The 25,724-nt window shown below is 65.7% G+C and overlaps 4 protein-coding genes across 10 annotated transcripts in view; 3 read left to right on the top strand and 1 right to left on the bottom strand.

The window, feature by feature from the left end:
- The first annotated feature begins 223 nt into the window (after positions 1-223).
- On the top strand, positions 224-7,039 carry LOC124225306 (serine protease 57-like). Of its 6 annotated transcripts, XM_046637901.1 has the most exons (10): positions 227-354; positions 1,684-1,837; positions 2,432-3,005; positions 3,366-3,426; positions 3,583-3,804; positions 5,414-5,440; positions 5,508-5,661; positions 5,753-5,897; positions 6,381-6,641; positions 6,752-7,039. In XM_046637901.1, the coding sequence occupies exons 1-10, from the start codon at positions 234-236 to the stop codon at positions 6,902-6,904; spliced, it is 1,872 nt and encodes a 623-aa protein (XP_046493857.1). In that variant the 5' UTR covers positions 227-233; the 3' UTR covers positions 6,905-7,039. The 6 variants fall into 6 exon arrangements, with proteins under 6 accessions (XP_046493856.1, XP_046493857.1, XP_046493854.1 ...); XM_046637900.1 differs by lacking the exon at positions 3,366-3,426 and having other exon boundaries at positions 224-354; positions 1,717-1,837; positions 2,432-3,010; positions 3,479-3,804; XM_046637898.1 differs by lacking the exon at positions 3,366-3,426 and having other exon boundaries at positions 2,432-3,010; positions 3,479-3,804.
- Positions 7,040-7,263: 224 nt separating this feature from the next.
- LOC124225308 (serine protease 57-like) lies at positions 7,264-11,880 on the top strand. 2 transcript variants are annotated; one of them, XM_046637906.1, is made up of 5 exons: positions 7,264-7,857; positions 8,101-8,254; positions 8,674-8,818; positions 9,534-9,797; positions 10,842-11,880. In XM_046637906.1, the coding sequence occupies exons 1-5, from the start codon at positions 7,779-7,781 to the stop codon at positions 11,040-11,042; spliced, it is 843 nt and encodes a 280-aa protein (XP_046493862.1). In that variant the 5' UTR covers positions 7,264-7,778; the 3' UTR covers positions 11,043-11,880. The 2 variants fall into 2 exon arrangements, with proteins under 2 accessions (XP_046493862.1, XP_046493860.1); XM_046637904.1 differs by lacking the exons at positions 7,264-7,857; positions 8,101-8,254 and having other exon boundaries at positions 8,273-8,818.
- A 142-nt stretch (positions 11,881-12,022) lies between these two features.
- Positions 12,023-18,422, bottom strand: FSTL3 (follistatin like 3). The gene is made up of 5 exons (XM_046637907.1): positions 18,274-18,422; positions 16,784-16,969; positions 14,466-14,681; positions 13,323-13,550; positions 12,023-13,233 (listed from the first exon to the last, which is right to left on the bottom strand). Exons 1-5 carry the CDS (start codon positions 18,374-18,376, stop codon positions 13,145-13,147), a joined length of 822 nt encoding a protein of 273 aa, XP_046493863.1. The 5' UTR covers positions 18,377-18,422; the 3' UTR covers positions 12,023-13,144.
- Positions 18,423-25,002: 6,580 nt separating this feature from the next.
- RNF126 (ring finger protein 126) overlaps positions 25,003-25,724 on the top strand; it is a 14,423-nt gene continuing 13,701 nt past the window's right edge. Inside the window, exon 1 of the mRNA XM_046638339.1 lies at positions 25,003-25,084. Within this exon, the coding sequence (XP_046494295.1) occupies positions 25,003-25,084 (82 nt within the window). The remainder of the gene's footprint in view (positions 25,085-25,724) is intronic.

Below are 25,724 nucleotides of genomic sequence, written 5' to 3' on the forward strand. Positions count from 1 at the left end.
GTGGCCAGGGCACTGGGGAGCCACAGCACAGCTTAGAGCCAGACAGGGGCCGACCCGGTTGTCTTGGCGAGGGCCTCTGGGCCGCCAGGTGGGGACTGCATTAAACCGGGAGGGTGGGGGCCGGAAGAGGCTGCCCTGGGACCCCCTGGACGTGGCTGAAGCTGGACCAGGTTGAGAGACAGGTGGATTCTGGATCCATCACGGGGGAGCCGACCAGATTGCCAGCAGACGGGATGTGGGGTGACAGGCCCCGGGGTCCCCGTCTCCAGCCTGAGTGCCTGGAAGGACACGCTGACGTGGATGGCGTTGGGGGCAGCGACAACGGGGGACGTCGGTGGGCAACTGGACACCCAGGTTGGAGTTGGGGGCCAGGCCCGGCCTGTGGCGGGGGGGAAGCCTGGACGGGAGCCTGGGGGGAGCGGAGGAGGCAGCGAGGTCCCCTGCCGGCCCCTCGACTCCTCGTGGGCTGTCTGAGTCCCTCATGCTGCCTGGGTCCCCGTGTGGACCCCGCGGCGGGGCGCGAGGCGGGACCCGTCCCCATCAACACATCGACTGCGGCCCTGACTCCCGGTTCTTCCAGGAACTCTGCCCCCTGGCCCCCAACACACTCACTCCCTGGGGTCGAGGGGTCGGGGGTGGGAGAAGGAGATTTGTCCAAAACCTCTTCATTTTCTCCTAAAATGGTTCTCAGCACGTGCTGGATAAGGGCGTGTGTGTAGGGCAAACGGCCTTGGCCGAGCTCTGGAGGAAGACACAGCAGGTGGAAGAAGGAAAAAGACCCAAGAAACACCAGGGGCCCCGGGTTCCAGTCCCAGCTCAGCCCCACCCGTGCTGTGTGCCTCCGCATCTGTTTCTTAACCTCTCTGGGCCTCACTTCCCCACCCTCCCAGGGCTGCTCCCAGGGTTAACGGGTGAATCGACACAGAGGGCTTGGAGGAGGGCCCGGCATGTGCTGCCTCAGGGTTTGGCAAACTTTTTCTGTCGAGGGCCAGAGAGTAAATATTTTCGGCATTGCGGGCCAGACGGCCTCTGTCGCAAGGACTCGGCTCTGACACTGCGGCTCGAGAGCAGCCGGAGGCAACGCGTGAACGTCGGGTGGCCGTGTGCCAATAAAACTTTATTTACAAAACGGGCTGTGGGCCGGGTCCGACCTGTGGGCCGAGGTTTGCCGCTGACCCCGCACCAGGTGCTCAGCAAAAGTGAGCTGTGGGCACTTTCATCCCTGCCCCTTGGCCTTTGAGCCCATTCAGGCCAAAAACACTTATTGAGCACCTGCTGTGTGCCTGGCCCCGACGGTACCAGGGATGCAGGAGCCCTAGGCTGGGAGACATGGTGTTTCTTGTTTACCGAACGAATGATTCGAGGTTTGAAGGACGGTGGATGCATTTTGTTGAAAAATAGGAGGGAGGCCAGCCCGGTGTCACAGTGGTTGAGTTCGTGCGCCCCACTTCGGCGTTCCAGGGTTTGCAGGTTCCCATCCTGAGCACGGACCTAGCCCTACTCATCAGGCCACGTTGAGGCAGCATCCCACATATAAAACAGAGGAAGATGGGCACAGATGTTAGCTCAGGGCCAGTCTTCCTCAGCAAAAAAAAAAAAAAAAGAACTAAAAATAGGAGGGAGGGGAGGAGGGTGTGGGGACCTCTCTCCCCGTCCCCATAAACCATCCACGTCCTTTCCCAGCCCTAAGCTCCCCAGGGCACCTGCCTCCCTCAGGTCAAAAGCCAGAGTCTTCTCCGCGGCCCTCAAGACCCCACACGGGCACGCCGGCATCCACACCCCAGACTCAGGCGTGTGGGCAGCTGTTTCCAGGGGACCAGCCTGGAGGTGGCGCCATGTGAGCTGCGGAATTGGGTGAGGCAGAGACGGCGGTGGCGGGAACAGCCGGGGGGCCGAGGCGGGAGGTGGGACGGACTCTGACGTGAGGTGGGCTTCAGCTGACCCCTCGCTCCCCGAGGGGCGGCCACGCCACCCCGGCCCCTCCTCTCTGCTCCCCGCCCCCGGCCCCGCCCCCTTCCTGGACCACAGGCTCCCACCGTTTCCATGACGACCCCCCTTCTCCTCCCGCCTCCTCGCAGCCTCTGCTCACCCTGGACGCCCCCGGCCCCAGCCCAGGCCCGGCCCACCTCGCAGCTGCGGCTGCCCCGACACCCTGCGGGGCCCTCGGGCTCCAGGGGGCTCTCACTCTGGGCTCTGCGTCCCTGAGTCAGGGGCCCCCCGACCTCCCACCAGCCCAGCTCAGGCCTGTGGCCCCCACCCCGGCCCTCGGCCTCACTCTCTTTCCCCCGCGGGATCCGCCCGCCCTGCGCGGCCCACGCGCCTCCTGTGACACCCGCCGCGCCTCCTCCAGGATGCCCGCCCCGCGTCCCACGCTGCTGGGCCTCCTCCCGCCCTGTTCTGAGTCCGCCCCCTTCACTCTCCCCCTTTCGAGGCCGGTCGCTCTCTCCCCACTCGGTTCTCCTGGCGGACGACGCCGTCTGCTCACCGTGGCGTCTCTGGCTGCCGCTCCACCGGGTCAGCGACTCGTCTGTCGTCCCCGCTGCCGTGGCCCCAGGACAGCAGCTGCATACAGCAGGTGCTCAATACGCGCTTTCGGGATGAATGACTTCACATCTCCCGCTAGCATCCTGCACACAGATGAGCAAACAGGCCCTGCCGGGGCGCCCGCACCCCCAGAGGGGGACAGTGAGGCTCAGAGCCGTGGGGGCTGCTCCAGGGACCCCAGCAGCAGCCAAGCCACTTCCCCCTGTTATCGTCCCCGGGCGGAAATCCTGGAGTCTGTCAGGGTGGAGGAGGCGGGAGGGGCCATGAGGCTCTGGCCCACTGGCCTCGGTTTACCCATCGGTGCGATGGGCTTGCTCGGGGCTCCCCACGTGCGAGGCACTCACACGCACCCGTCCCTTTCTCAGTCCTCTCAGGCCCCCGACGCTGGTCTCAGAGAGAGTCTGCAATGGGCGGCCGTGTCACCACCGACCCCGTCGCAGATGAGGAAACTGAGGCACAAAGTGGGGTGCCTGGGCCTCCGACACTGAATCTGGGGGGTTTTCTGGGAAGATTTTGAGTTTTTCCTAAATTTTCAGGGTCTCCTGACCCCCCCCCCCAACCTCCCACACTGCTTGAACCTCCCCTGCTGCTCTGGGCTGCGGGCAGGGGCTGTGCACATGCTGAGCGCCAGCTGCATACCCGGCTCAGGCTGAGTGATGAGCACCGACTGCATGCAGGTTCTGGGAGCCACTGTCTGTCATGGGCCTCAGGGCCTCACTCGCAGGGTCGCTCCACAAGCATCTGGTGAGGCAGTAAGAGGCTCAGCGTCTCTCCCAAGCTGTGTGACCCCAGGAAGGTCACCGGGCCTCTCTGTGCCTCAGCTTCTCCCTCTGTCAGGCGGGGACGTCAGCAGCCCTTGTGCGGAGGGGGAGGGTCGAGGAGGTGAGCATCAATAACGATGAGAGTCGTTATTCGTTACTCTTATTTATGTCAGAACCTCACGGGAGCCAGAACTGACCATTTCTTGGAGGGGCTGGGACAGGCCCACCCCTTCCCGACACCCACGCGGTCCTGGCTCCCCCCCCCCCCCACGGCCAGCCCCCCGGGAACCGTTGGTGCCGTTACCTCGCATTACACAAGCCCCCGAAGAGGCTGGGAAGGATGCGCCGGATGCAAGAGGGAGCTTATCCCAGAGGGAAGGGCGCCCCCAGCTTCATAACCCAGCCAGGTCGGGCCCTGCACGGAGCAGCATGCCCGGAGCTGCCGCCCCTGCCGTCCTCCTGGCCTGCACACTGGCCCTGGGATCCCCAGCTTTTGCAGGTAAGGGGGACAGAGACCATTTGGGGTCTGATGGAGCTGTCCAGCTGTGGCTGGGCCAGCATTGGGTCCCATTGCAGATTGTCAGGAGCCAAACCCACTCCCTGGGGGGCTGTGTCCTCTGCACTTGATAGCTGCTCAGGAAAAGAAATTCATGTGACCATGAGTTCATGTCCTCAATATGTAAAGAGCTCCAACAAATCAATAACAAAAGTGTTTAGTAAAGGGAGCTATGGTTATCATCATCATCATTGTCGTTGTTGTTGAGTCTGCTCTGACTGGGACCCAAGGACGAGGATGACACCCACATCTCCCGTGGAAAGGACCCTTGAGGGTGCAGTCCAGGAGTCCCAGGGTCTGGACAAGCCAGGCTCCCTTCTCTGGGCCTCAGCTGGGGAAGTAGGATCACTGACCCCCACCCGGTCCCTCCTCCCTGCAAAGCTCCACTGTGGGCAGCTTGGTTATTTGGGACCTCGAAGGACGGTTTTTTTGTTTTGAAACTGCTTCTCAGATGGGAAGGAAGTGCACTGGCTGTGGGTAGAATCGGCCCCTGGTGGAGGCAACCAGACCCGTCCCGAGGCTGCATCTCTGGCCCCATTGCTCCCTCGCTGTGTGACCTTGACCAAGGCATTTAACCTCTCTGCACCTCGGTTTCCCCATCAGTAACTTGGGGACAGAAACACTGCTGCCATCCTCGGCTGTCTCTGCAGCTTCACGTAGTCCTCATACCAACATTCAGGGTATGTGGCTGGGGACACGGTCGTGACAGGACGGTCCCAGAGACCCAGAGTGGACAGGAGCCAGCAGAGTCTCCCGGGGACTGTCCACTATGAGCTGCGACTGGGCTCCGAGTGGCCACACGGTGTCCGGCCCCAGCCGAGACCCCAGGGACGACTTTCCCACCAACCCCGTGGTTTGCATTTTCCTCGGTGTCCTCAGGGCCACGTCGGCTTCCTGTGGCTGCCACGTTGTCACAGACACAGTCACGCCGAATGACAATCACTTACGATCCGACCAGCGGGCCTCCCTGGGCTGAAGTCCAGATACCACACACAGGCCCGTTCCCTCCACGCCAGCTGGTGCCGCCCCAACCCTGTCGCTTTGAGGCTCTGTGCCTCAGTTTCCCCGTCTGTAAAGTGGGGATGATGACGACACAGTGACCTAATTCACAGGGAACTGTGGTCGGCTAAATGCGGCCCCAGAAACGTCCCCCGTCCTGGTCCCGGGCCCTGTGGACGTTGTCACCTCACAGGGCAGAGGGGACTCTGCAGACGGGTTAAGTCGAGGCCCCTGGGATGGGGGTGACCCGGGATTTCCGGGGCCCAGGGTCAGCCCAGGGTCCTGAGCAGAGGGAGGCGGGAGGGTCAGAGGCAGAGATGGGGACGCTGCACTGCTGGCCGTGCGGACGGAGGAAGGGGCCCCGAGCACAGGACGCGGCGCCTCTGGAAGCTGGAGGAGGCGGGACACGCTCCTCCCCTGGGGCCTCCGTGAGGACCCGCCCTGGCCTCACCTGGGTTTAGCCCCGTGGGACCCCGTCGGACTCCCGACCCCAGGATGTGAGGTGACAAGTGTGTGTTATTTTAAGTCACGGTGTTTGTGGCGGTACTTGCAGGACACTCACGGCCACTGGAAGTCCCAGGTACGTGTGGGGACGGGCAGCGTCTGGGGTTAAAACCGCAGGCCCCTCACCCGGCTTTGCCCCACAGGGACCCTGCGAGGCAGCATCGTGGGGGGCCGTGAAGTGGCGCCCCACTCACGACCCTACATGGCATCTCTGCAGCTGGACGAGAAGCACATCTGCGGCACCGTGCTGGTGCGGCCTCGCTGGGTGCTGACTGCCGCGCACTGCGAGGTGGCCTGGTGAGTGGCTGGGGCTGCCCCGGGGGGTGGGTGGGCTACAGGTCTGGCGTGCTCCGGTTTCAGTGCCCTGTCCCCGTCCCTCCTGAGGCAGGAACCTCAGCGACTTCCGGGTGGTCCTGGGGGCCCACAACCTGAACACGCCGGAGCCCACCCAGCAGGTCTTCAACATCACGCGGGCTGTGCCCTACTCGCTCTACAACGCCCAGCAGGACATCCATGACATTCAGCTGCTCAAGGTGGCCGGGCAGGCGGGGCCAGGAGGGGCAGCCTCACCTAGGGGGAGGGACCCAGGACAAGGCCGAGAGCATGGGGAGGTGTCCTCACCATCATGATCACCACCATCACCATCATCATCACCACCATCATCACCGCCATCACCACCACCACCACCATCATCACGACCATCACCACCATCATCACCACCATCACGACCATCATCACCACCATCACCACCGTTACCGCCATCACGACCATCATCACCACCATCATCACCATCATCACCATCACCACCATCATCACCATCATCACCATCACCACCATCATCACCATCATCACCATCACCACCACCATCACCACCATCACCACCATCATCACCACCATCATCACTATCACCACCACCATCATCACCACCACTACCATCATCATTTCTCTCCCTGTCCCCCGCCCCGTCCCTGTCTCTCTGTCTCTCCACCTCTGTCTCTGCCTCTCCCCACCTCCAGCTCCACACCTCGGCCCGCCGCACTTCCTCCGTTCGCCCCACGCCCCTGCCTGGCCGGAACCGCTATCTACGCCCAGGGTCACAGTGCCACGTGATGGGCTGGGGCGAGACCACGGGCCACGACGACCCCTCGGCCGCGCTGCTGGAGGCCACTGTGGTCGTCCAGCCCCGGGACACCTGCAACGCGTCCTGGAGAGGCGCCCTCACGCAGGACATGCTCTGCGCCTCCACGGGCACCAGGGAGCGCCGAGGCGTGTGCGCGGTGAGCCGGGCGCCCTGTAGCCCCATCCCTTGGGTGGAAATGACACATGGGGGCTGCCCGCTGTGCCTCAGTTCCCCCACCCACGACGCCCTGCCACCCTCTGTCCACAGGGCGACTCAGGCGGCCCCCTCTTCTGCCGCGGCCAGCTGCAGGGCGTGGTGTCCTTCTCCTCCATGGTGTGTGGGAGCCCCCACTTCCCGGACGTCTACACCCACGTGTCCGCCTACGTGTCCTGGATCAGGGACGTGCTGCAGCACTACTGACGGGCAGGCGGGGTCTCCCCCTCAATAAAGGCTCTCCAGGCGGCACCGCGCCTCCGACTGTGTGTCCCCCTGGCTCACCGCAGCTGCCATCCCCCTGCTCTGCTGCCTCCCATGGCTCCCCAGCACCCTGGAGCATCTTGGCCCCTCGTTTGCGGCCCTGAGAGACCCACCCGGTCGGTCTCTGGGCTCCCGGGGCACCAGGGCCTGAGCCCAGATCGCCGGCTCCGCACCCCCAGCCCCACAGAATCAGCACCGTGGGGGGCCTTTGTCACCGTCACGCTCTATCTCCAGCTCCTGCCTGGGCTGGTATACAGTACGTGCTCCATAAATGCAGCAATAATCACAGGGGCTCCAGGGGCCGGCCCTTCTCATCGTCCTCACAGCCCTGAGATCGGTGCTGGGGTTGCAGATGGGGAAACTGAGGTTCCAGTCAGCGACAGGCAGGGCTGGGGCTGGACCCCATTCGGCTGGACAGCCGGCACCACGACCCCCGAGAGGCGGCCGCGGGCACCACGCACGTCAACCATGTACTGGGTCCTGCGGGCAGCTCCCTGCACACGGTCCCCGGGCTGATGCTGGGTAAACTGAGGCACAGAGAGGGTCAATGACCTCTGGGGTCACACGGCCTGGCAGAGCGCAGGTTTGCCCGGGCAGGCGGCCCCGAGAGCCTCCCCCCACCCATTTCCTGGCCGCCTGTGCAATCGCGATCGTGGCCAATGGTCGAGGCGGGCGGTCACCGGGCTCCCAGAAGCACCGGCTCCGGCGGAGGTGGGGCCTCTGACCACAGGCTGCAGCCGGGCCCCCTTCCCGGCCGTTGGGCGAGGGTGGGGCCGCGGCTGGCAGAGTCCTCCAGGGAGCCGCCAGCCCGACAGCCATGGGGTGCGGGGCGGGGGGCCGGGGCCGCCTGCTGCTGACCGTGGCCGCTGTCCTGACGCTGCTCACGAGGCCCCCAGGTGAGGACCCCCAGGAGCCCCCCGACCCCACTCGGGCCCCCAGCTCTCGAAGGCCTTGCCTGTCTCTGTCTCTGTCTCTCTCTGTCTCTCTGTCTCTGTATCTCTGTGTCTCTCTCTGTCTGCGTCTCTCTGTCTCCTTCCGTGTCTGCCTCCTTCTCCCCCCCAGCCTGACCCCGACCCCATCAGCTGCCCCGCCCGCCCTCCTCCCGCCCGGCCCTGACGCGGCCCCCGCCCCGCCCGCAGGCTCCTGGGGGGCCCGGATCATCGGCGGCCACCAGGTGACCCCCCACTCCCGGCCGTACATGGCGTCCGTGCGCTTCAAGGGCGAGCACTTCTGCGGGGGCTTCCTGCTCCGCGCCCGCTGGGTGGTCTCGGCCGCCCACTGCTTCAGGGACAGGTGAGCCCCCCACCCGCGGCCACCCCCCCCGAGGGCGGGGCCACATTCCAGGCCGGGGACCCCACCCCTGGCTGGGGCGTTGCGGGGGGGCGGGCTCGCCGGGGCGGCGGTGACAACAGGAGGTGTCACAACGGCACGTTGACCCCAAGGACGTGGTTGTGACCGCAAAGGCGGATGTTGAGGTCACTGGAGTTAAACCACCCCAGTGAGCGCTTTATTCTCCGGGAGGATATTTCCACGATCATTATCAGAATCAGCATCACGACCGTCCGAGCCAACACTGCAGCCCAAGGTGGGACGGCCACCCCCACGAGCCCTCGCGGTGCTGGCGTGAGGACGGAATGCACCGCTGCCCCCGTTTCGCAGATGGGGAAACCGAGGCCAGGACGGCGGGCCTCACGCGGTCCCTCCCCCCGCAGAGACCCCCGCGCGGACCTGGTGGTGCTGGGGGCGCACGCCCTGCGCGTCGCGGAGCCCACGCAGCAGGTGCTGGGCGTCTCGGCCGTCGTCAGTCACCCCGACTACCAGCCCGCGACCCACGCCAACGACATCTGCCTGCTGCGGGTGAGCGGGGCGGGGGCGCGGGACGCAGGCCCGGCCTGTCCCCGTCACCCCCAGGGTGGCCCCCTCACCCCCACCCGAGGCCGACCGACCCCCGCGGAGCCCGTCCCCCAGCCCCTTGCCCTGGTCCACTTTCCCGTGTCCACGCAGCCCCCACCCGCTCACTCGCCTCTTCACCACCGTGCGCGGCTGCCCCCCCGACCTCAGGTCATGGGTCAGCGGCACACAGCAGGCGCTCAACGTTCGTGTGGACGGAGGGAATGATGAGACCCTGACCCCCCATTAAAGACCCCATGTCTGCGCCCTCGGCCTTCCCTGGGCGGGCGGGAAGCGGCTCCTCCCGGTGGCTGTGGGGACCCCACGCATCCCCGTCCTGCTTAGGGGGCCGCCCACCCCCGCAGCTCCCACCCGGGTGCCCCGGGTTCAATTCCAGGCCCCCCCGGGGCCTCCGTCTTAAAGGGAGAGCATCCCAAACCTGCCCCCCAAAATGTGGCAGAAGGTCACAACAGACACGACGGAACCGGGTCCCCTGGGACAGGAGGGGTCCGGGCGCCGTGTTCTCAGTGAAATGGATGGGCCAGCGAGTGTGGACATTACTCATCTGTGGAGCCCCGAAGCCTGGGGCTCACTGCTCCATCCCGTACTACAGACGGGGAAACCGAGGCAGGAGCCATGGTGGGCATTGTGGGCGGGGCTAAACTCGGCGATCTCCCCACAGCTGAACAGCTCTGCTGTCCTGGGTCCTGCCGTGGGGCTGCTGAAGCTGCCGCGAAGCGGCGCCAGGCCACCCAGGGCCGGGACGCTGTGCCGTGTGGCTGGCTGGGGCTCTGTGTCTGACTTTGAAGACCAGCCCCCTGGGCTGATGGAGGCCGAGGTCCGTGTGCTGGGTCTGGACGCCTGCAACCGCTCCTGGACGGGCCTGCTAAAGCCGGCCATGCTCTGCACCCACAGTGAGGACAGCCAGAGGCGCGGCTTCTGCTCGGTAAGGTCCTCACTCTTCGCCCCACCTGCTTACCGTGTGGGGAAACTGAGGCCCACAGAGAGAGGCAGAACCGGGCAGAGCCTCTGGAACCAAGTCCCAGCTTGCTTTTGACCAGATGGGCCTCATCTGAGGCCCTGGAAGGGCAGGGAGCTGCCTAGGGTCACAGGGCTGCCGTGTACGGCTGTGCAGGTCGTGCACTGCACAAAGAGCTACAGCTTTGTGTATTTCTAAGTGGTGTCCAGTAGGGTAAAGTAACATGTCAAGAGAAGAACTCCCGCTCCTAAAACCTCGTATAGACTACTGGCAACCCCGGCCCTGGTGCTGAGGGAGAAACTGAGCCTGAAGGGTCTCTTGTTCCAGGCAAGAGAGTTCAGTGGTTCAGAGCACAGGTGTGTGGCCTTGAAACAGTCACATCGCTTCTCTGGACCCCACTGTCTCCATCTGTGAAGTTGCCCCTTCCTAGGCTCAGAGTCGATTTCAGATGGTAATTAGGGTGATAGGACCAGGGAGGGGAGGAGGGGAGACAGCAGGAAGCTTAGGGTGAGTATTCAGGGAGGCCTCTTAAAGGAGAGCACCTCAGAGCTGAGGCCTGAAGGAGCCTTGCAAAGATCTGAGAGAAGGCATGCGAGGCAGAGAGACCGGTCACAGACCCGCCGTGGACAGCTGTGCAGGTCGCACACTGCACACAGCGCTGCAGCCGTGTGTATCTATACGAGCCACATCCAGCAGGGGCAGTGACAGGTCTCAGGAATATGCAGACTAGAGGCTGGAGGGAGCTTGGTTTCACCCAGCAACAGCGAGGATGCTGGTGTGGCTGGAAACAGGTGGGTGAGGGGGAGAGGAGGGCAGACAGGTGGGTGGGGGCTGGATCCTCAGGGCCTCGGAGGCTGAGATGAGCAGTTCAGTCTCTGCCGCAAGGGCACCAGGGGGCCGTGGAAGGTCCCAAGGCAGGGAGGGTCCTGGTTGGATGCACACAACAAGCTCCTTCCGGGAAAGTGAGGCTCCGAGAGGGACCCCCGACCTCGCCTTCCCCTCCACCCCCAGGCGGACTCCGGGGGGCCCCTGGTGTGCCGGAACCGGGCCCACGGCCTCGTCTCCTTCTCGGGCCTCTGGTGTGGCGACCCCAAGACCCCCGACGTGTACACGCAGGTGTCCGCCTTCGTGAGTTGGATCTGGGACGTGGTTCGGCAGCGCCCGCATGGCCCCCAGCCCAGCCCCCCTGGGGTCCCCGCAGGAGCTGCCTGAACCACGCCGGATACACATGGGGGACAGAGAACGATGCAGATCGGCTCGACCCTGGAAAGTTCTGCGGCCCACGCAGGGACGCCACGGGGCCCGCAAACCCCTGAGGCCTGGTGTGTGTGGGGTGGGGGGACATCACTTCCAAACAGAAAGGGACAAAATAACCTAATAAAATGTTAACTGACTAGCCAGACGGGGTCATCTGCTCCCAGGGCCCGCCCACCTTCCTTCTGGCTTCTCCTTGGTGCCAGTGTGGCCGAGGGTCCCGCTCTACCACTCCCTCCCCGGTGACCTCCAGCCACTGGCTCAGCTTCCTCACTTGGTAGTGGGCTGCAGGCCCCGGGCCCCCCTCCACCCTCCTCTGCTGACCCCTCTGGATTCACCACCCTCACCCACAGCCATATCAGGACGGCCTCCCGGCCTTTGCACCTGCTGTGCCCCTGGCCGGATGCTGTTCCTCCACTCGCCACTAACCACACCCGTGTATGGACAGAACCGCGGCTGTGACAGGGCATGGTCTCAAGGGGGCCGAGCTCCTCGCTCTCTGAAAATTGCCTGGAAGGGAGGGTGCCCGGGCCCGGAGCGAGGGCCGGGTGGGTGCCCCCTGGTGTGCCTGCTGCAGTATCATCACCTATCGTGTTATTGCTATAATTGCACCCCCACCCCTTCCAGGCCACGCCTCCCTGTCGAGACTCTGACCCACACGGCTTCTTGGGGCTGCCCGCAGCCATCTCCAACCCCCTTCCCTCCCCTGCCCCCTGGAGGCCTCCTTTCTCTCCCTGGCTGCTGCCCGCTGCCCGGAGGTGGACACCAAGGCCCAGAGCCAGGAGGCGGCTGCCCCAAAGACAAACACCCATGTGTCTCCCCCAGACACCTCCGGAGTCCCCCACTGACCACCCTAAGAGCACCCCGGCCCCAGGCTAGTAACCCCGACCAAAGTGGGCGGCACAGAGATGGGGCAGAGGAGGCCTGGGCGCCCCAGGTGGCTTCTGAGTCTTTATTTCTTTGGTGAGGACCCCAGGGTGGGGGAGGTGCCTTGTCGGGGGGCTTGAGTGAGCCCACCTCCTCCTCAAGGGCACTTTTCTGGGTGTCACAAATAAGGCACTTCCTGGGGGCTGGGAGACGGAAACCACAACTGCCCCCTAGCTCCTCGCCCCAAACTCGGGGAGCTAGACCCCCCACGTCTGGTCTGAGCCTCTGGTCTGCACGCACGGACCGGGAGGTGACGTTGAGCGACAGCCCAGACGGAATGAAAGGAATCGGCCCAAGGCCGGCATCTGGCTGGTGTTGAGACCCCTGAGCCGGGCTGTCGGGCGAGGAGGGTCCAGCCGGGACCAGGGTGGCCCACGTGGGACCAAGGGGTCCTGGGTCTGGACCTCCCCTGTAGATGGGCCAGCAGGCCCCAGGGGTGCAGTGGGCCTCGGGTCTACACCCCACCCCAAGCCAGTGGGTGAGCAGCAGCTTGCGGGCGCACGGGGTCGCCACCTAAGCGGATTGGGCACCGTTGGACGTGGTGCCCTGTTCTGGGCCAAGGCTGGCCGCTGCACCCTGAGGCCCGGACCAGGACGCACAGATATCGTCCCCCCGCCCCAGGGGACAAGCTGGTGTTTCAAGAGGTACCAGAGAAACGGACGCAGCGGGAGGGCAGGCCCTGGAGTTCCTGGGCTGGTAGAGGGCAGCGGTCACTTCCTTGGCCCGTCTGGGGTCTGGCACGTTCTGAGACTCGTCTAAACATGCCAGGCTGCGGGCTGCCTCCTCACCCCCCCGTCTGTGTTCTAAAAGGCTGGGGTCCCTCTTGACTAACTGCTGGCAGGGAATCCCCAGCCCTCCCGGGGGCCACGATAATGAAGAGCTACCCCCGAGGGAGCAGAAGCGCGGGGTCCTCCCAGGCAGCAGGGTGGCTGGGGTGGAGGCCTCACCCCGCAGCCCTGCTCCCAGGGCTCCTTCCCCCAGCCCTTCCAAGACATCGTCGCGGGGCTCTGGGGCTCCCCAGATAGTCCCGGTCCAGGCTCTGGGGAGTCTCCGGGGGACATAAATTAGACTCTGCTGCAGCAATAAATAAAACGGGGAGGCCTTGAACGCCAGGCCCAGGCCGCCCCGCAGGCTCACACGAAGTTCTCCTCTTCCTCCTCCTCATCCTCTTCCTCCTCTTCCTCCTTCTCCTTCGACTCAGCCTCTGCCGGCTCTGCGGTGCCTGCAGACGGGGAGGCACGAAGGGAGAGATGGGGGCGCGGAAAGGGGCCGGGGTCTGGCCCCCACCGCTGTCCCCGCCCCGCGTCGCACCTGTGCAGCTTCCCGGGTGGCGCACGCCGATGGAGCGGCCCAGGAAGCAGGTGGCCTGGCGGAGGTGGCACGAGGACATGTAGGTGATGTTGTTGTTGCCGCAGAGCTCCTGGCCGGGGCTGGAGGGCGTCGGGCAGGGCGCCGCGCGGCACACCACGCAGTGTGCGCTGCCCGTCTGGTCCACCACGCAGGACTGCGGCCGCAGGCACACCACGTGCGCGCACGACTCTGCGGGCGGCGGCGGTCAGGGCGCGGGCCAGTCCAGCCCCGCCCCCAGCCCCGCCCCCGCCCCGCCAGGAGCCACGCCCACACCGGCTTCGCCCCCAAGCCCCGCCCAAGGCCCCGCCCCTGCGAAGAGCCCCGCCCACACCGGCGTCACCCTAAAAGCCCCGCCCTGGCAAGTAGCCCCGCCCACAACAGGCTCCACCCTCAAGTCTCGCCCCAAGCCCCGCCCCCGCCTGGCTCCACCCTCAAGCCCCGCCTCAGTGAGCCCCGCCCACACCGGCTTCATCCTCAAGCCCCACCACCAAGCCCTGCCCAAGGCCCCGCCCCCACAAAGGAGCCCCGCCCACACCGGCTCCACCCTCAAGGGCTGCCCCAGCTGAGAGCCCCGCTGCACTGCGCTGCACCCTGAAGCCCCGCCCACAGCCACGCCCCCCGCCGGAGGCCCGCCCAAACTGGCTCCACCCTCAAGCCCCGCCCAAAGACCCCGCCCCAGTCTCGGGCCCCCCCCCCCCCCCACATCAGGCCCCCCCCCCCAAGCCCCGCCCCAAGGCCCCGCCCCAGCCGCGAGCCCCGCCCAACCCGGCTCCACCTTCACGCCCTGTCTCAAGCCCTCCCAAGCCACGAGCCCCGCCCACACCGGCTCCACACCAAGCCCCGCCCCTGCAAAGGGACCCGCCCCCATCCGGGTCCCACCCGCAAGCTCCGCCCCGATCGCCAGCCGGCCCACACCCGGGTTCCACCCTCAGGCCCCTCCCCCACGTACTGCGGCAGCGATACAGGACGCGCCCGCCCGGTGGCCCCGCCCTCCAGCAGGCCCCGCCCCCGCAGGCCCCGCCCCCACGTACTGCGGCAGCGGCCCCGGCACAGGACGCGCCCGCCCGGTGGCCCCGCCCCCCCGCAGGCCCCGCCCCCACGTACTCCGGCAGCGGCCCCGGTACATGACGCGCAGGTCCGGGTGGCCGCGGCAGCGCGCGGCGCGCAGCTCGCACTCGTCGCGGTAGGTGGCGCCGTCCGAGCCACAGACCTGCAGGCGCGCCGGGAGCCCCGCGCAGTCGGGCGCGCACTCGCAGCGCGGGCGGCCGCCCAGCATGCGGCACGCCTTGCCCGGGCCGCACTCCACGCCGTCGCACGAATCTGCGGACACGAGACGCGCGCGTGGGCGGGGGCGCGGGCCGAGGCTGGGGCCGGGGGTCCTCGGAGCCGCGCGCCCCCGCCCCTGCCCTGCGGACCGGAGTCCGGGCCGGTGGGGCGCACGGGGAGGGGACTGGGTCGGGTCTGCGGGCGGGGTCCGTTGGGGGCGAGATGCCGCCCGGGCCCCCTGCACCGGGGTTCGGGCTGGCCTGGGGCTGGGGCCTCCGCCTGCAGGCGCGGCTCGGCGTGGGCGGGAGGGGTCGCCGGAATCCGGGGCCCGGGATCGGGCGTCCGGCCCCCAGCCCCGCCGTCGCCCCGCCGCTGGGCCACCCCCTCGGGCTGACGTCTGTTCCCTGATTTACGCGCGTTTCTGGGAAGGCTGGCGGGGGCCCGGCTGCGTCAGCCCGCGGGAGGGGGGCTCCGCCCCGTGCAGGCGCGGGTCTGGGGAGGACGGGCAGTGTCTGTTCCCGTGCCTGCCAGAACCTCCCGGAGAGGCGTCGGCGCCCGGCCCGGGCTCACTTCCTAGGGAGGGGTCCCCCCCAGCCCGAGCCCTCTGTTCTGGGGGTCACCCCCTCCCTGCAGCCCCATTTCTCAGGTAGGGAAACAGGTCTGGCCAGGGAAAGCCTCTCTTTGGGGCGCCCGTCCCCTTTGCAGCCCAGGGACCTTCGGAAATGCAAGTCAGACCCCACTAATGGCCGCTCCCCGCCTGGCAGGCCCTTCCGGCCGCCCCCACGAGAGGACGCTGCTTTGTCACTAGTTTACAAAAGGGGGAAACTGAGGCCCGTCTCAGCCGTGAGGGGAGGAGAGCCAGGTGCACCTCAGCATGAGAACTCCAGGCCAGACCCCGGAAGGACCCCCCCCCCCCCCCCCCCCCCCCCCCCCCCCCCCCCCCCCGCCCAGCTCTGTAGTTTGTGGATCTGCAGGGCGGACTCTGAGCTCGCATGCGCGCTCCAGCCTCAGTTTCCACGCGTGTAAAGTGGGGCCGATGTGGGAACCCACCTCCCCGCATAAAATGAGCGGATGCTCCTAAGAAGAGGACCCGCACCCCCCTCCACGCTGCCCCCCGCCAGGGCATGTGGGTCGCACCTGGGCACCTCCCACGCTGCCCGCCCACGCGCACATCTGGAACCGCTGCGCCCGCCTGGGTGGCTTCACGCGAGCGGGAACGGAAGTGGGGGGGCTGGGTTCCCTCCCCCAAGGCCAGATGAGGTGGGGAGGGGGGGTGTCCTGGATCATCTCATGCCCAGGCCAGGCGCTGTCTGAGGTCCGTCCTCCTCCCAGAAGCCGGAGGGGGTTCTGGACGGAGCCAGGGCACGTGGCAGTGAGTTCGGGACCACCCAGCCAGGCGGATCTGGGAGCAATCACGTCCCCGCGGCCAGCCAGGCTCCTCAGCTTGGCCTTCGGGTCTGCAGTCCCCGCTCGGGCCTCCGCCCTGACCCCACCCACCGGGGCCTGAGCCTGGGCCTCGTCCCTGCTGATGCGCCCCGGCACCTTCTCCAGCTGGCAAACTCGTAGTCATCCCCCAGCACCCGGGCTCTCACGCCCCTTCGGAGCCCCTGCACGTTCAGCCCTGACCACAGGGGCCCGGGAGGGTCCCAAACCCTTTCTCCAGGACAGAGAATGTGTCTGGGCTTATTCCGTCCTTCGTCCTGCCTTCGAAGAGCTCCTAGCCCGAGGGAGCAGGCAGCATTGCTCAGCGCACGGTCCAGAAGGCACAAGTTTGTTCAGAGCCCCCTCCCGAATCTGCGGGTGGAGGGCAGATAAAGACGTTGGGGAACGTGGAGCCTGGGGTCACAGGCCAGGATGGCCAAGCAGGAAAATCCACCTTCCCAGGAGCTGGGAGTGAGCCTGCTGTCCTTCCGGGTGGGGGGCTGGGCCTGAGCAAAGACCCGCAGGCTGGAAACCAGGCTCGGAGTCCTCAGAGCTGCTTCCTGAATCCTCAACGGAGGGAGGCTGAGGCCTGGGAACCCCCCCCCCCCAGCTCCCCCTCTAAGGCTGGGATCCCCTCCTGGCAGCCTCCGCCTCCTCTTGCATACCCCCCAAGACGGGGAGCTCACTCTCAGCCGCCCCACCTTTGACCGCAGCGACTGTGCCCAGGGTCTCACCTTTGCAGGGCAGGCAGTGGACAAGGCCCAGGAAGCCCAGGAGGCTGATCTTGTTCCCCGGGTGGGTGAAGTTGGACCAGGCGGTGTCGATGTTGCCAGAGGCGCAGCACTCAGCCTGGCTGACGTCGGTCTTCAGAACCAGGCTGCAGGTGGCCTCCCGGCCCTGCTGGAGCCAGCAAACACCACCTGTGGAGGAGGCGGGCAGTTCCTGCAGGGGCCACCCTCCCGTTCCCCTCCTGGCACCCAGCTCCCGGCCCGAGGGGATGCATACAGTCGGCGCTCAGTAATTGCAGAGCGGATGGCCTGCCCCCAAGCTGGGAAGGACAGGCAGGGAACTGCACAGGCGTCCCCGCCCGGGCTCCAGACCCTCTTGGGGTCCTTGCCTGCTGTGCTCCACCCCACCCCGCTCCACCGCCAGCCCCCACCCGTCCCATCCCAGGAAGCTCCCCCGCTGGGTCCAGGCCCCCAAGCCCGGGCCTGGCTTTCTGCCCACCCGTCGAGCGCCCGGTGCTGGACGTGTCAGGGTCAGTGGGCCCCGGAGCCGCCTCTCCCGCCTCTGCCCTCTGTCTAGACAGGGCCCGAGGGCACGTGGAGCCCCCTCGCCTGGCAGGCCCCCCCCTCGCCTGGCCCGCCTCTTACTCACTCCAACTTGGGAACATTCCCCTCGCATGAGCTCACCGTCTCCCCGGGGACGCAGCCTTCGGGGAGGGGGCTCGGTGCTCCCCTGCGAGCCCAGCCGGGTGGGGCTGCTGGGTGGGGGTGGGGCAGAGGCCCCTGGGTGTCCTGGCCGGGAGTGGGGGGGCAGGAGTGGCCGCGGCCCTGGCCTGAGGGCTCCCTGCTTCCCAGGCGCCGTGGCGAGCGCCTTCCAGGGACCAGCCCTGGGAACCCAAGCTCCTCGGCACCCATCTCATAAAGGGGAAACTGAGGCCAGGAGTGGGGATGTTGCCTGCCTGGCGTCTCCCCAGGAGTGGCAGGAATGGGATGCCCGGGACCCGGCTGCCTAAGCCGGCCCCTCGGGGAAGATCTGAGACCGTGGCGGGAGGTCCTGGGTCCAGCCACCCGGCCCTGCCTCTCTGGGGCCTCAGGACCCAAGCGGTCCAGGTTCGGATCCCAGCTTTGCCCCTCAAGAGCCGTGTGACCCCCGTGCCTCAGTTTCCCCAACTGGAAACCAGGCTGCTAAGAGTCCCCACCCTCTTGGGCTGTGGCGTGGGGTCAGGGAGGGAAGAGGTACACAGTAAGCACTCAATAATGAGCGGTCATTGTGACTCCCGGTCTTCATAATCACAGCGGGGGAGAGTCCATCTGCTCTGCTGACCTCCGGGTGACCCTCCCTGGGCCCTTCGGGGCGGGGGGGAGGGGAGCCCCGAGCCCTCCCGGAGTCAACCTGCGCCGCCGGCCCGCCCTCGGCCCCCGGCGTCGCCCCCAGCCGCATTCCGGCCCGGCCCACGTGGGTGGCCGCCCCGCCCGCCCCTCGCGGCCGCCCCACTCACCGGGCGCGGGGTCCCCCGAGCCCACGGAGCCCACGAAGCCCACGGCCCAGGCCAGGGCCCCCCAGGGCAGCGGCCACAGCGGCCCCGGCGCCCCGGGACGCATGGCGGACGGGCGGCGGCACCGACTTCCCAGCGCGCGGCGGGCGCCTCCTATAAAGCCCGCGCGCGGGGCGGGGCGGCGGGCGGGGCGGGCGGCTCGGTGCGCAGGGCGGCCCGGCCCGGGGGCGCGCGGGGTCCCGCCCGCAGCCCGGGGGTCAGCGGGGAGGGTGTGGCCGCAGCCCGGGAGGGCACCCGGTGGTGACCCTGGGTCCGAGGTGTCACCGTGGGTGTCGGGGTCTCCCGCGGCGGGCGACCCGCGGGGAGGGTGTCCCTGCGGATCCGGGGTTTGATGTGGCCACTCGTGTGGCCCAAGCGTGATCTGGGGCCCCGGCCTCCCCTCCCGTCCCTACAACGCCCCCCACCCCGGGGACCTCAGCCCCCGCTGGCTCCCTGCTCCACCCCAGGCCACCCACCCGGCCATGGGGCACTGCGGGGGGCGGGCGGGGGGGAGACCCAGAGACGTGAAGGGTCCCAACAACACCGCCGACAGCAGTAATAGTACCAGACTTGCAAAGCGCTCTGCCCCGTGGAGACCGCGCTAGACCCCCGGGCCTTTGCAGCCTCTGCGCCCCGGAATCCCGGGCTTCCGACGATTGACGTCGGCGACGTAGGTGTGGGCCTGGGAAGCCGGAGTCCGCCGGGGCCTCCGTTCAGCCGGCGCTCTTCCTGTTTTGGAGCTGGTCCCTCCTATCCTGGGCACCTCCTTCCACATGCTGGCTGGTTCTGGGCAGCCCCTCTGTGTTCCTCTCAGTGACCATCTCCTGGTGGCCGGGACCATTGCGGGGTGCTGGGGTTCCAGACTGACCAAGGCAGACCCAGTCGTGTAATCACCGAACTGATGGTTTGTAGGGGCCACAGACAACAAAATGCATAGACAAACAAATGAATGTATAACTTCAAAGAGTGGCAAATGCTTTCGGGAAAATAAAAAAGATTGAGAACAAGGGTATCTCCCCGGGTGCCTGTGCCTCCTCGCCCTGTCCCCTTCCAGCATCCAACGCCTACCCCAGGTGTGGAAACAGGATCCCTGCAGCCCCACTGCGTGACCCCTCCGAGCTCTGCCCATGCAGACGCCACGCCCAGAGCCCTTTCCCCACTGTTGGCCACCCAGCCTGACCGTGTCCCCCAGCCAGCAGCCAAGGGCCACGTTTCTGCCCAGCTGTCGTGACCTGGCCTTGGTCTCTGACAGTCCAAGAGGATGCTCCCGGCTTGGGGAACGGGGCGGGGACGGGATACCATGTTCTCGCCAAGGGTGTGTTGGGGCCCGGACAGCGTGACCTTGGCCGAGACCTGACCCCGCTGTGGCTCCGCCACCCCGGCCTGGGCTGTGCAAATCAAAGGGTCATTGTCAGCCCAGCGTGGGTTCGAAACCGAGGCCGGCTGCCAGACGCCTCCTGCTCCCCAGCCTGGCCCGTCTCCCCGACCCGGAGGCCGTGCCCTGGGTGACCTCGGGCAGGACACTGGCCCTCCCTGGGGAGCCCCCCCGCCCGTCCCTCCCATCCGTGCCCTCCTCTCCACCCGCCCCCTGCAGCCCGCTTCCCACCCCAGCTGCCTACCCGGCCCCCCAACTCAAACACCTACCGCGACGCCTGGTAGCCCCTGCCCGCCGCCATGGGCTCCTCGGTCCCCTGGACCCCGCAGGTGACAGTCCAGTGCCATCAGAGCTGTGACGGGGGACGCTGGACCTGACCCGGCCCCGGGGGAGACTGAGGCCGGCTTCTCGTTTCAGTCGAGTCCGACTGAGCGGTGGGGGGACGGGGTGTGGGGACAGAAGGCACCGGACGTTTGTGCCACGAGAAAGGGGAAGCCCAACTCAAGGGTGGTCGGCCAGACACGACCCCCGAGATGTCCGGGGCCTGATCCCCGGACCCCGCGAGTCTGTCACCCGTGCGAGGGGACTTGCAGGCAGGATTCAGTGAAGGGCCTTCCTCTGGGGACAGGACCCCGATCATCCCGTGGGCCCCAGGGGACCGCGGATCCTGGAAAGCGGAGGCCTCTCCCTCTGCGGTCAGAGAGGCGGGCTGTGAGCAGGACGGCCCCCGCGGGGCTGGCTTTGAAGACGGAGGAAGGGGCCTCGGGCCAAGGAATGTGGGCGGCCTCCAGCCGCTGGAAAAGGCCAGGAACAGATGCTCCCCCGGAGCCTCGGAGAGGAATGCGGCCAATTCCTCGACTTGAGCTCCGCGGGACCCGCGTGGGACTTCTGACCTCCGGACCCGGAAGAGACAATCCGTGTGGTTCGAAGCCACCGAGTTTGGGGCAATTCGTTACAGCAGCCAAAGGCGGCCGACACCGGTGGGCACAGCAGAGGGGGTCCTGTGCCCCGGTGACACCGTCCTGGCCTCACAGGGAGCGAGCACCGGGAGCAGGAAGGTGTGGGGGTCTCCCTGGGGCTGCCCTTGAGGCCTGGAGGGAGAAGGAGGCGTCTGGTGGAAGCCCACTCCAGGCTGTGCCGCCTCGGCCAGGCCGCGTGACCTCTCTGTGCCCAGGTTTTCTCGTCTGCAAAATGGGCACAGATCCCAGTTCTGCAGATTCCAGCCAGGCCACGAGGGCCAGGGCACAGGAGGGCGGGACGTGCACCCACAGATTCTGGTTAGTCAGCGGGCAGGTGTTTGCCTAGCGTGAAGAGTCTTTGCTGCCCGCCTCGATGCTGTGAGGCAGACACCCATTTCACAGAGGGGGAAACTGAGGCTAGAGGCAGAAAAGTGACTTCTTGGGAGTCACAAAGCCCCACAGGCTGGGAACTGGAGTCAGAACCAGGGGAGCAGGGCTCCAGGACTGGCGCGCTGAGCCCCCTTGGGGCAGGGCCCTCCCCTCTCTGGACTGTGTGGTGAGGGCCGGCCCCTGGGTCACGGCCGGCATCCCCGCTCCCAGCACCAGATTTGCCTTTGTGGAGTCACCTGCTGCAGTCCCAGCCAAATGGCCCAGGAGGGGGCGCCAGCCGATAAGAAGCACCTGACCGTCAGCAAACCAGGAGTCGGCCCCGAGACTTTTGTGGGGAAACTGACACCCAGGTCCTGACCAAGCCCGAGGGGAGGGGTGTGAGCCTGGAGCTGCAAGCGGCTCCTGCCCAAGGCCAGGGAGAGGCCAGCCCCAGGGGACACGGAGCCAAGAGGGGCAGCAGCAATTCCCTGTGCTATTGTTGGAGGCCCTGGATCCAGCCATGCCTGAACTCCTCCTCCTCAATAAGATAAAGCTGGTTTAAGCTGCGCGTCTGTCGTTTGCAGCAGACAATACCACCTTCCAGTAAGCCCGTTCACAATTTACTCAAGTGCGGCCTCTAGGAGTCAGAGCAGCGGGTTCTGCAGTGTCTGTAGGAGGCATGCGCACCCGGATGTGCCAACCTCTGCCTCCAGGATGCTGGCTCCTCGAGCCAGAAGGATGGCTGGTACAGACTCTATGTCAGCTTAGTGCCCGAGAGCTGGGGCTGTGGGAAGCCAGGTCCTGTGGGTTCTCTGATGGGGCATGTGATGCTGATAATCGAGGAGGCCCTGTAACTCCCCCGTCGCCTGTGCCCTCGCCCTCCCACGCCACCCACGGCTTCCCCTGGACTCCCCCACGGAGTCCAGGCCTGCTCCATCCATGCCCCTTCCCACAGCAGCTCTTCCACACCGCCCCCAGGGGTCCCCCTCCCTGCAAAGGGACCCAATTTCATGCAGGAATCGGCAGCCACGTTAGCAACAAGAGGCAGGGCCCGCCCTCAGCCCCAAGCTGACTCCTGATTGGCCGAGGAGTGATGCCAGCCCCTCCTCCTTGCTGGCCATTGGTTCAGACACAATCATGTGACCCAGCTCTGACCAATGGCAGGAGGGATGGCCTGCTGGGGCAGGGCATCGAGGAAAGACAGACGTGGGGCTGACTTTCTGGACATGACTCACGAGAGCTCGATGTATTCATCTCCTGTTGCAGCTCTGACAAATCACCACAAATTGAGCTGCTGGAAATAGCAGAAATTTATTAGTTTCTAATCCGGGAGATCAGGAGTCTGACATGAGTCTCTCTGGGCTAAAATTGGAGACGTGTCTGGGGCCATTCTTGGGGTGATGGCAATGCTCAGTGCCCCGCTGAGTTGTCATTGAGTGAATAAAGGACGGTCTTGTCCCTGCCAGGATGGAGGTGGAGGGACCCCCTCCCGTCCTTTCCCAGGAGGCAGCCTCCGCCAAGCCTTGAAGCTGCCACCGTGGGCGAGCGGCAGCCTCCCTGGGCCTCGGGTGGACTAGCCGTGGCTTCGTGTCTGCGGCCGCGGATCCCCCGACTTGGTGAGTGTGCGCCTGGCTCGGGGACGAGGCCGCCACCTTTGGAAACACACCTGGGCGTGTTTGGGATAAAGGGTGAGGGGGCTGCCCCTTTGCTGGAAACCCCGCACACACAGCTCCGGGGGCAGAATGACGACCGCGGTGCATCTGGGGTCTGGGCGCGAGTGAGTGTGCTGTTCCGGAAGCTCATCTGCAGGTTCAAGTCGCCTCACAGCAGTTAGCGACGCTCAGAGGCCTCGGTCGGGAGGATGGAGCCGTCCCCGTCCCCACGGCCCGGCGCCGTCCTGAGGTCTCGGCCTGTGGCATCCACAGCCGGCGAGGAACCGGGACCCGGACCCGCAGGTTCAGTCCATCAGGATGTGGCCGCCTTGCGGACAGCGGCCTCGGGGCAGCGGGGGCTCCGGGTCTGGGTGTGGCCGCCCGAGGGGCCAGGTTCACAAAAGGCCGATTGAACAGAACCCGGAGGCCTGGCCGCCTCGAGGCCCCTTCCTGGGTGTTTGCCCCTCAAACCGGAAGAAGAGAAAACCACAAAAAACAAGAAGTGTCGGCCAGAGAGTTGAGCAAACAAAAATACGTGAAATAAAAAGTGAAAAATAAAGAACAACACAACCCAAAATATCCGCAAAATCAGAATCAAAACATGCAAACAGAAAAAGAAATACAAAATACAAAACAAAAGTGTGACTAAAGAGAAAAAGACAAAATATATAAATAAAAGAAAAATAAGCAAAAGTGCATAAACATATGGTGGCCTATTCGTACCTGCAGGAATATTCACACCTGTGATGATGTTTACACCCATAGGAATTCACACCCATCAGAACATTCACACCTGTAGGAATATTCACATCCATAGAAATATTCACACCTGAAGGAATGTTCAAACCCATCAGGATATTCACACCTGTAGGAATGTTCACACCCACAAGAATATTCACACCTGAGGGAATATTCACACCTGAAGGAATATTCACACCTGAAGGAAAGTTCACACACATCAGGATATTCACACCTGTAGGAATGTTCACACCTGAAGGCATGTTCACACCATTGAAATATTCACACCGGTCGGATGGTCACACCCATCAGGCCATGCACACCTGTAGGAATGTTCACACCTGTAGGAATGTTCACACCCATCAGAATATTCACTCTTTCAGGAATATTCATATCTGTGGGAATGTTAACTCCTGTAGGAATACTGACTCCCACAGGAAAATTCACACCCACTGGAATATTCACACCTATAGGAATGTTCACACCTGTAGGAATATTCACACCCGTGCAAATGTTCACACCTGTAGGAATGTTCCCTCCTGTGGGGATTCGGCCGGGAGGGGCTGTGGCTTCTCTCCAGCCCCAGAGGCCGCTCCCCAAGGCCTGATTCCAACCCAAATCGGCAAACACGTGGAGCCTCAGGGCGCTCAACGCTGCCAGTGCACCACGTTCATCGTGGCTCCGTCACAACCCCCATGCAACGTTCCGGCCTGAGAGAATGAAACGAGTGCTCCACAGCTCATCCAGTCCTAAAACCCTGGCAGGCAGGTTCTGCCACCTGCTCAGAGAGGTTAAGCTACTTCCCAGGGTCACACAGCCAGGGGGGCTTGGTGGGATTTGAACGTGAAATGAGCCAGAGACTGGGCATGAGGCCTGCGGCAAGCGACCTGCGGTTTCCTGGATTCCCAGGGACGGGGCCCGCGTGCTCTCTGGCGGTCAGAGCCGGAGGGGCCTGGACTCACCCCTGAGCCTTGCAGGGGACCACCTGTGGTTGGCAGACCACTCTCCGTCCGCAGCCGCTTGGCCTTCAACACCCTTTATAGACAGGCTCCAATTCTTAATTCCTCACACCCTGGCTCCAACGCTCCCTTCTGCAGGGAGCCCAACTCCAACCAACTCCTACTCATTCCTCAGAGCCCTGGCTCCAAGGCCCCTTTCCCTAGGAAGCCCTGTCTGTCTCCCCAGGCAGAGCCAGGCCCACCCTAGGCTCGACCCTAGGACTGGGGGCGTCTGACCCAGCTGTCCCCCCACGGGTCCGGCATGCAGCCGGTGCTCAGTGGATGTCCGCTGGGTGGACAAAGACATACACGCGCGGTTGGACTGACACTCAGGGGCCATCCCGGCCTGCGCTGGGTCACGGTTTCTATTAATTTTGGGGGGCGGTTAGGTTTCCTCCGCGCTCCCCTTCCCAGAGGGCCCCAGGCTGTCCCACCCCAGAGCATCATGGAAACAAGGCCACGCCCGCAGGCCTCCGACTCTCTTCCCCCGTGGGTCACACTGCGGCCCGGAGGGCAGCCGACCCCCAGACCCAGGAAAAGCCCTCCCGTCCGCATTCGCGCCACTCGCGTTCACGGAATGCCTGAGTCCGGCCGGGAACAAGATGCAAAATCTCTTCTGCGGTGCGGCTGACCCTACAGCTTATCAGGTGGAAACGAGCGCTGCTGAGGACGGCTTCTCGGCAGGTGAGACGTTTGGGCGAAGACTTGAAAGAGGTGAGGAAGGGAGCCACGCGGGTGTCTGGGAACGGTGCACCCGGCGGAGGCACAGCCAGTGCAAAGGCCCGGGGGTGAGGGCGCGCCCGGCGACCCAGGAGCAGTGAGGACGCAGAGGGGACAGAATAGTGGGACCTCACCCGGGAGAAAGAATGAGGGCAGCGGGGTCTTTATGGGTTTTGGAGAAGAGGAGGGGAACGACCCCGCCCCGCGCAGGCCCCGCCCCTCACTCTCTTCCGCAACCTCGGGGACCGGCCCCGCCGCCACCTCCAATCCCACGCCCGGATCTATGTTGCCAAGGAGACTCGGCCCCGCCCCACGCAGGCTCCGCCCCCGACCTCTACCGCAACCTGGGTAACTGGCCCCGCCCCCCAGCCGCAACACCGCGCCTAGATCCAGGTTGCCAAGGAGACTAGGCCCCGCCCCCCGCAGGCCCCGCCCCTCGTCCTCTTCCGCAATCTTCGGGCTGGGCGCTGCCGCCAGCTCCAATCCCACGCTCGGATCCGTGTTGCCAAGGAGACTCGGCCCCGCCCCGCGCAGGCTCCGCCCCTCGGGCTCTTCCGCAGCCTCCGGCCCAGGCCCCGCCCTCAGTCCCAACCCCCGTGCTGTG

Source organism: Equus quagga, chromosome 14 (genome assembly GCF_021613505.1).
Source record: "Equus quagga isolate Etosha38 chromosome 14, UCLA_HA_Equagga_1.0, whole genome shotgun sequence".
Lineage (NCBI taxonomy): Eukaryota > Metazoa > Chordata > Mammalia > Perissodactyla > Equidae > Equus > Equus quagga.

Coding starts and splice junctions, on each gene's coding strand:
- LOC124225306 (XM_046637898.1), top strand. CDS start 234: ATGTGGGGTGACAGGCCCCGGGGTCCCCGTCTCCAGCCTGAGTGCCTG. Junction 5,441..5,507: donor ACGGCCACTGGAAGTCCCAG/GTACGTGTGGGG, acceptor TTTGCCCCACAG/GGACCCTGCGAGGCAGCATC. Junction 5,898..6,380: donor ATGACATTCAGCTGCTCAAG/GTGGCCGGGCAG, acceptor CCCCACCTCCAG/CTCCACACCTCGGCCCGCCG.
- LOC124225308 (XM_046637904.1), top strand. CDS start 8,429: ATGTTGAGGTCACTGGAGTTAAACCACCCCAGTGAGCGCTTTATTCTC. Junction 8,819..9,533: donor ACGACATCTGCCTGCTGCGG/GTGAGCGGGGCG, acceptor ATCTCCCCACAG/CTGAACAGCTCTGCTGTCCT. Junction 9,798..10,841: donor AGAGGCGCGGCTTCTGCTCG/GTAAGGTCCTCA, acceptor CTCCACCCCCAG/GCGGACTCCGGGGGGCCCCT.
- FSTL3 (XM_046637907.1), bottom strand. CDS start 18,376: ATGCGTCCCGGGGCGCCGGGGCCGCTGTGGCCGCTGCCCTGGGGGGCC. Junction 14,682..16,783: donor CCACTGCCTGCCCTGCAAAG/GTGAGACCCTGG, acceptor TCGTGTCCGCAG/ATTCGTGCGACGGCGTGGAG. Junction 13,551..14,465: donor GTACCGGGGCCGCTGCCGGA/GTACGTGGGGGC, acceptor CGCCGCCCGCAG/AGTCGTGCGCGCACGTGGTG.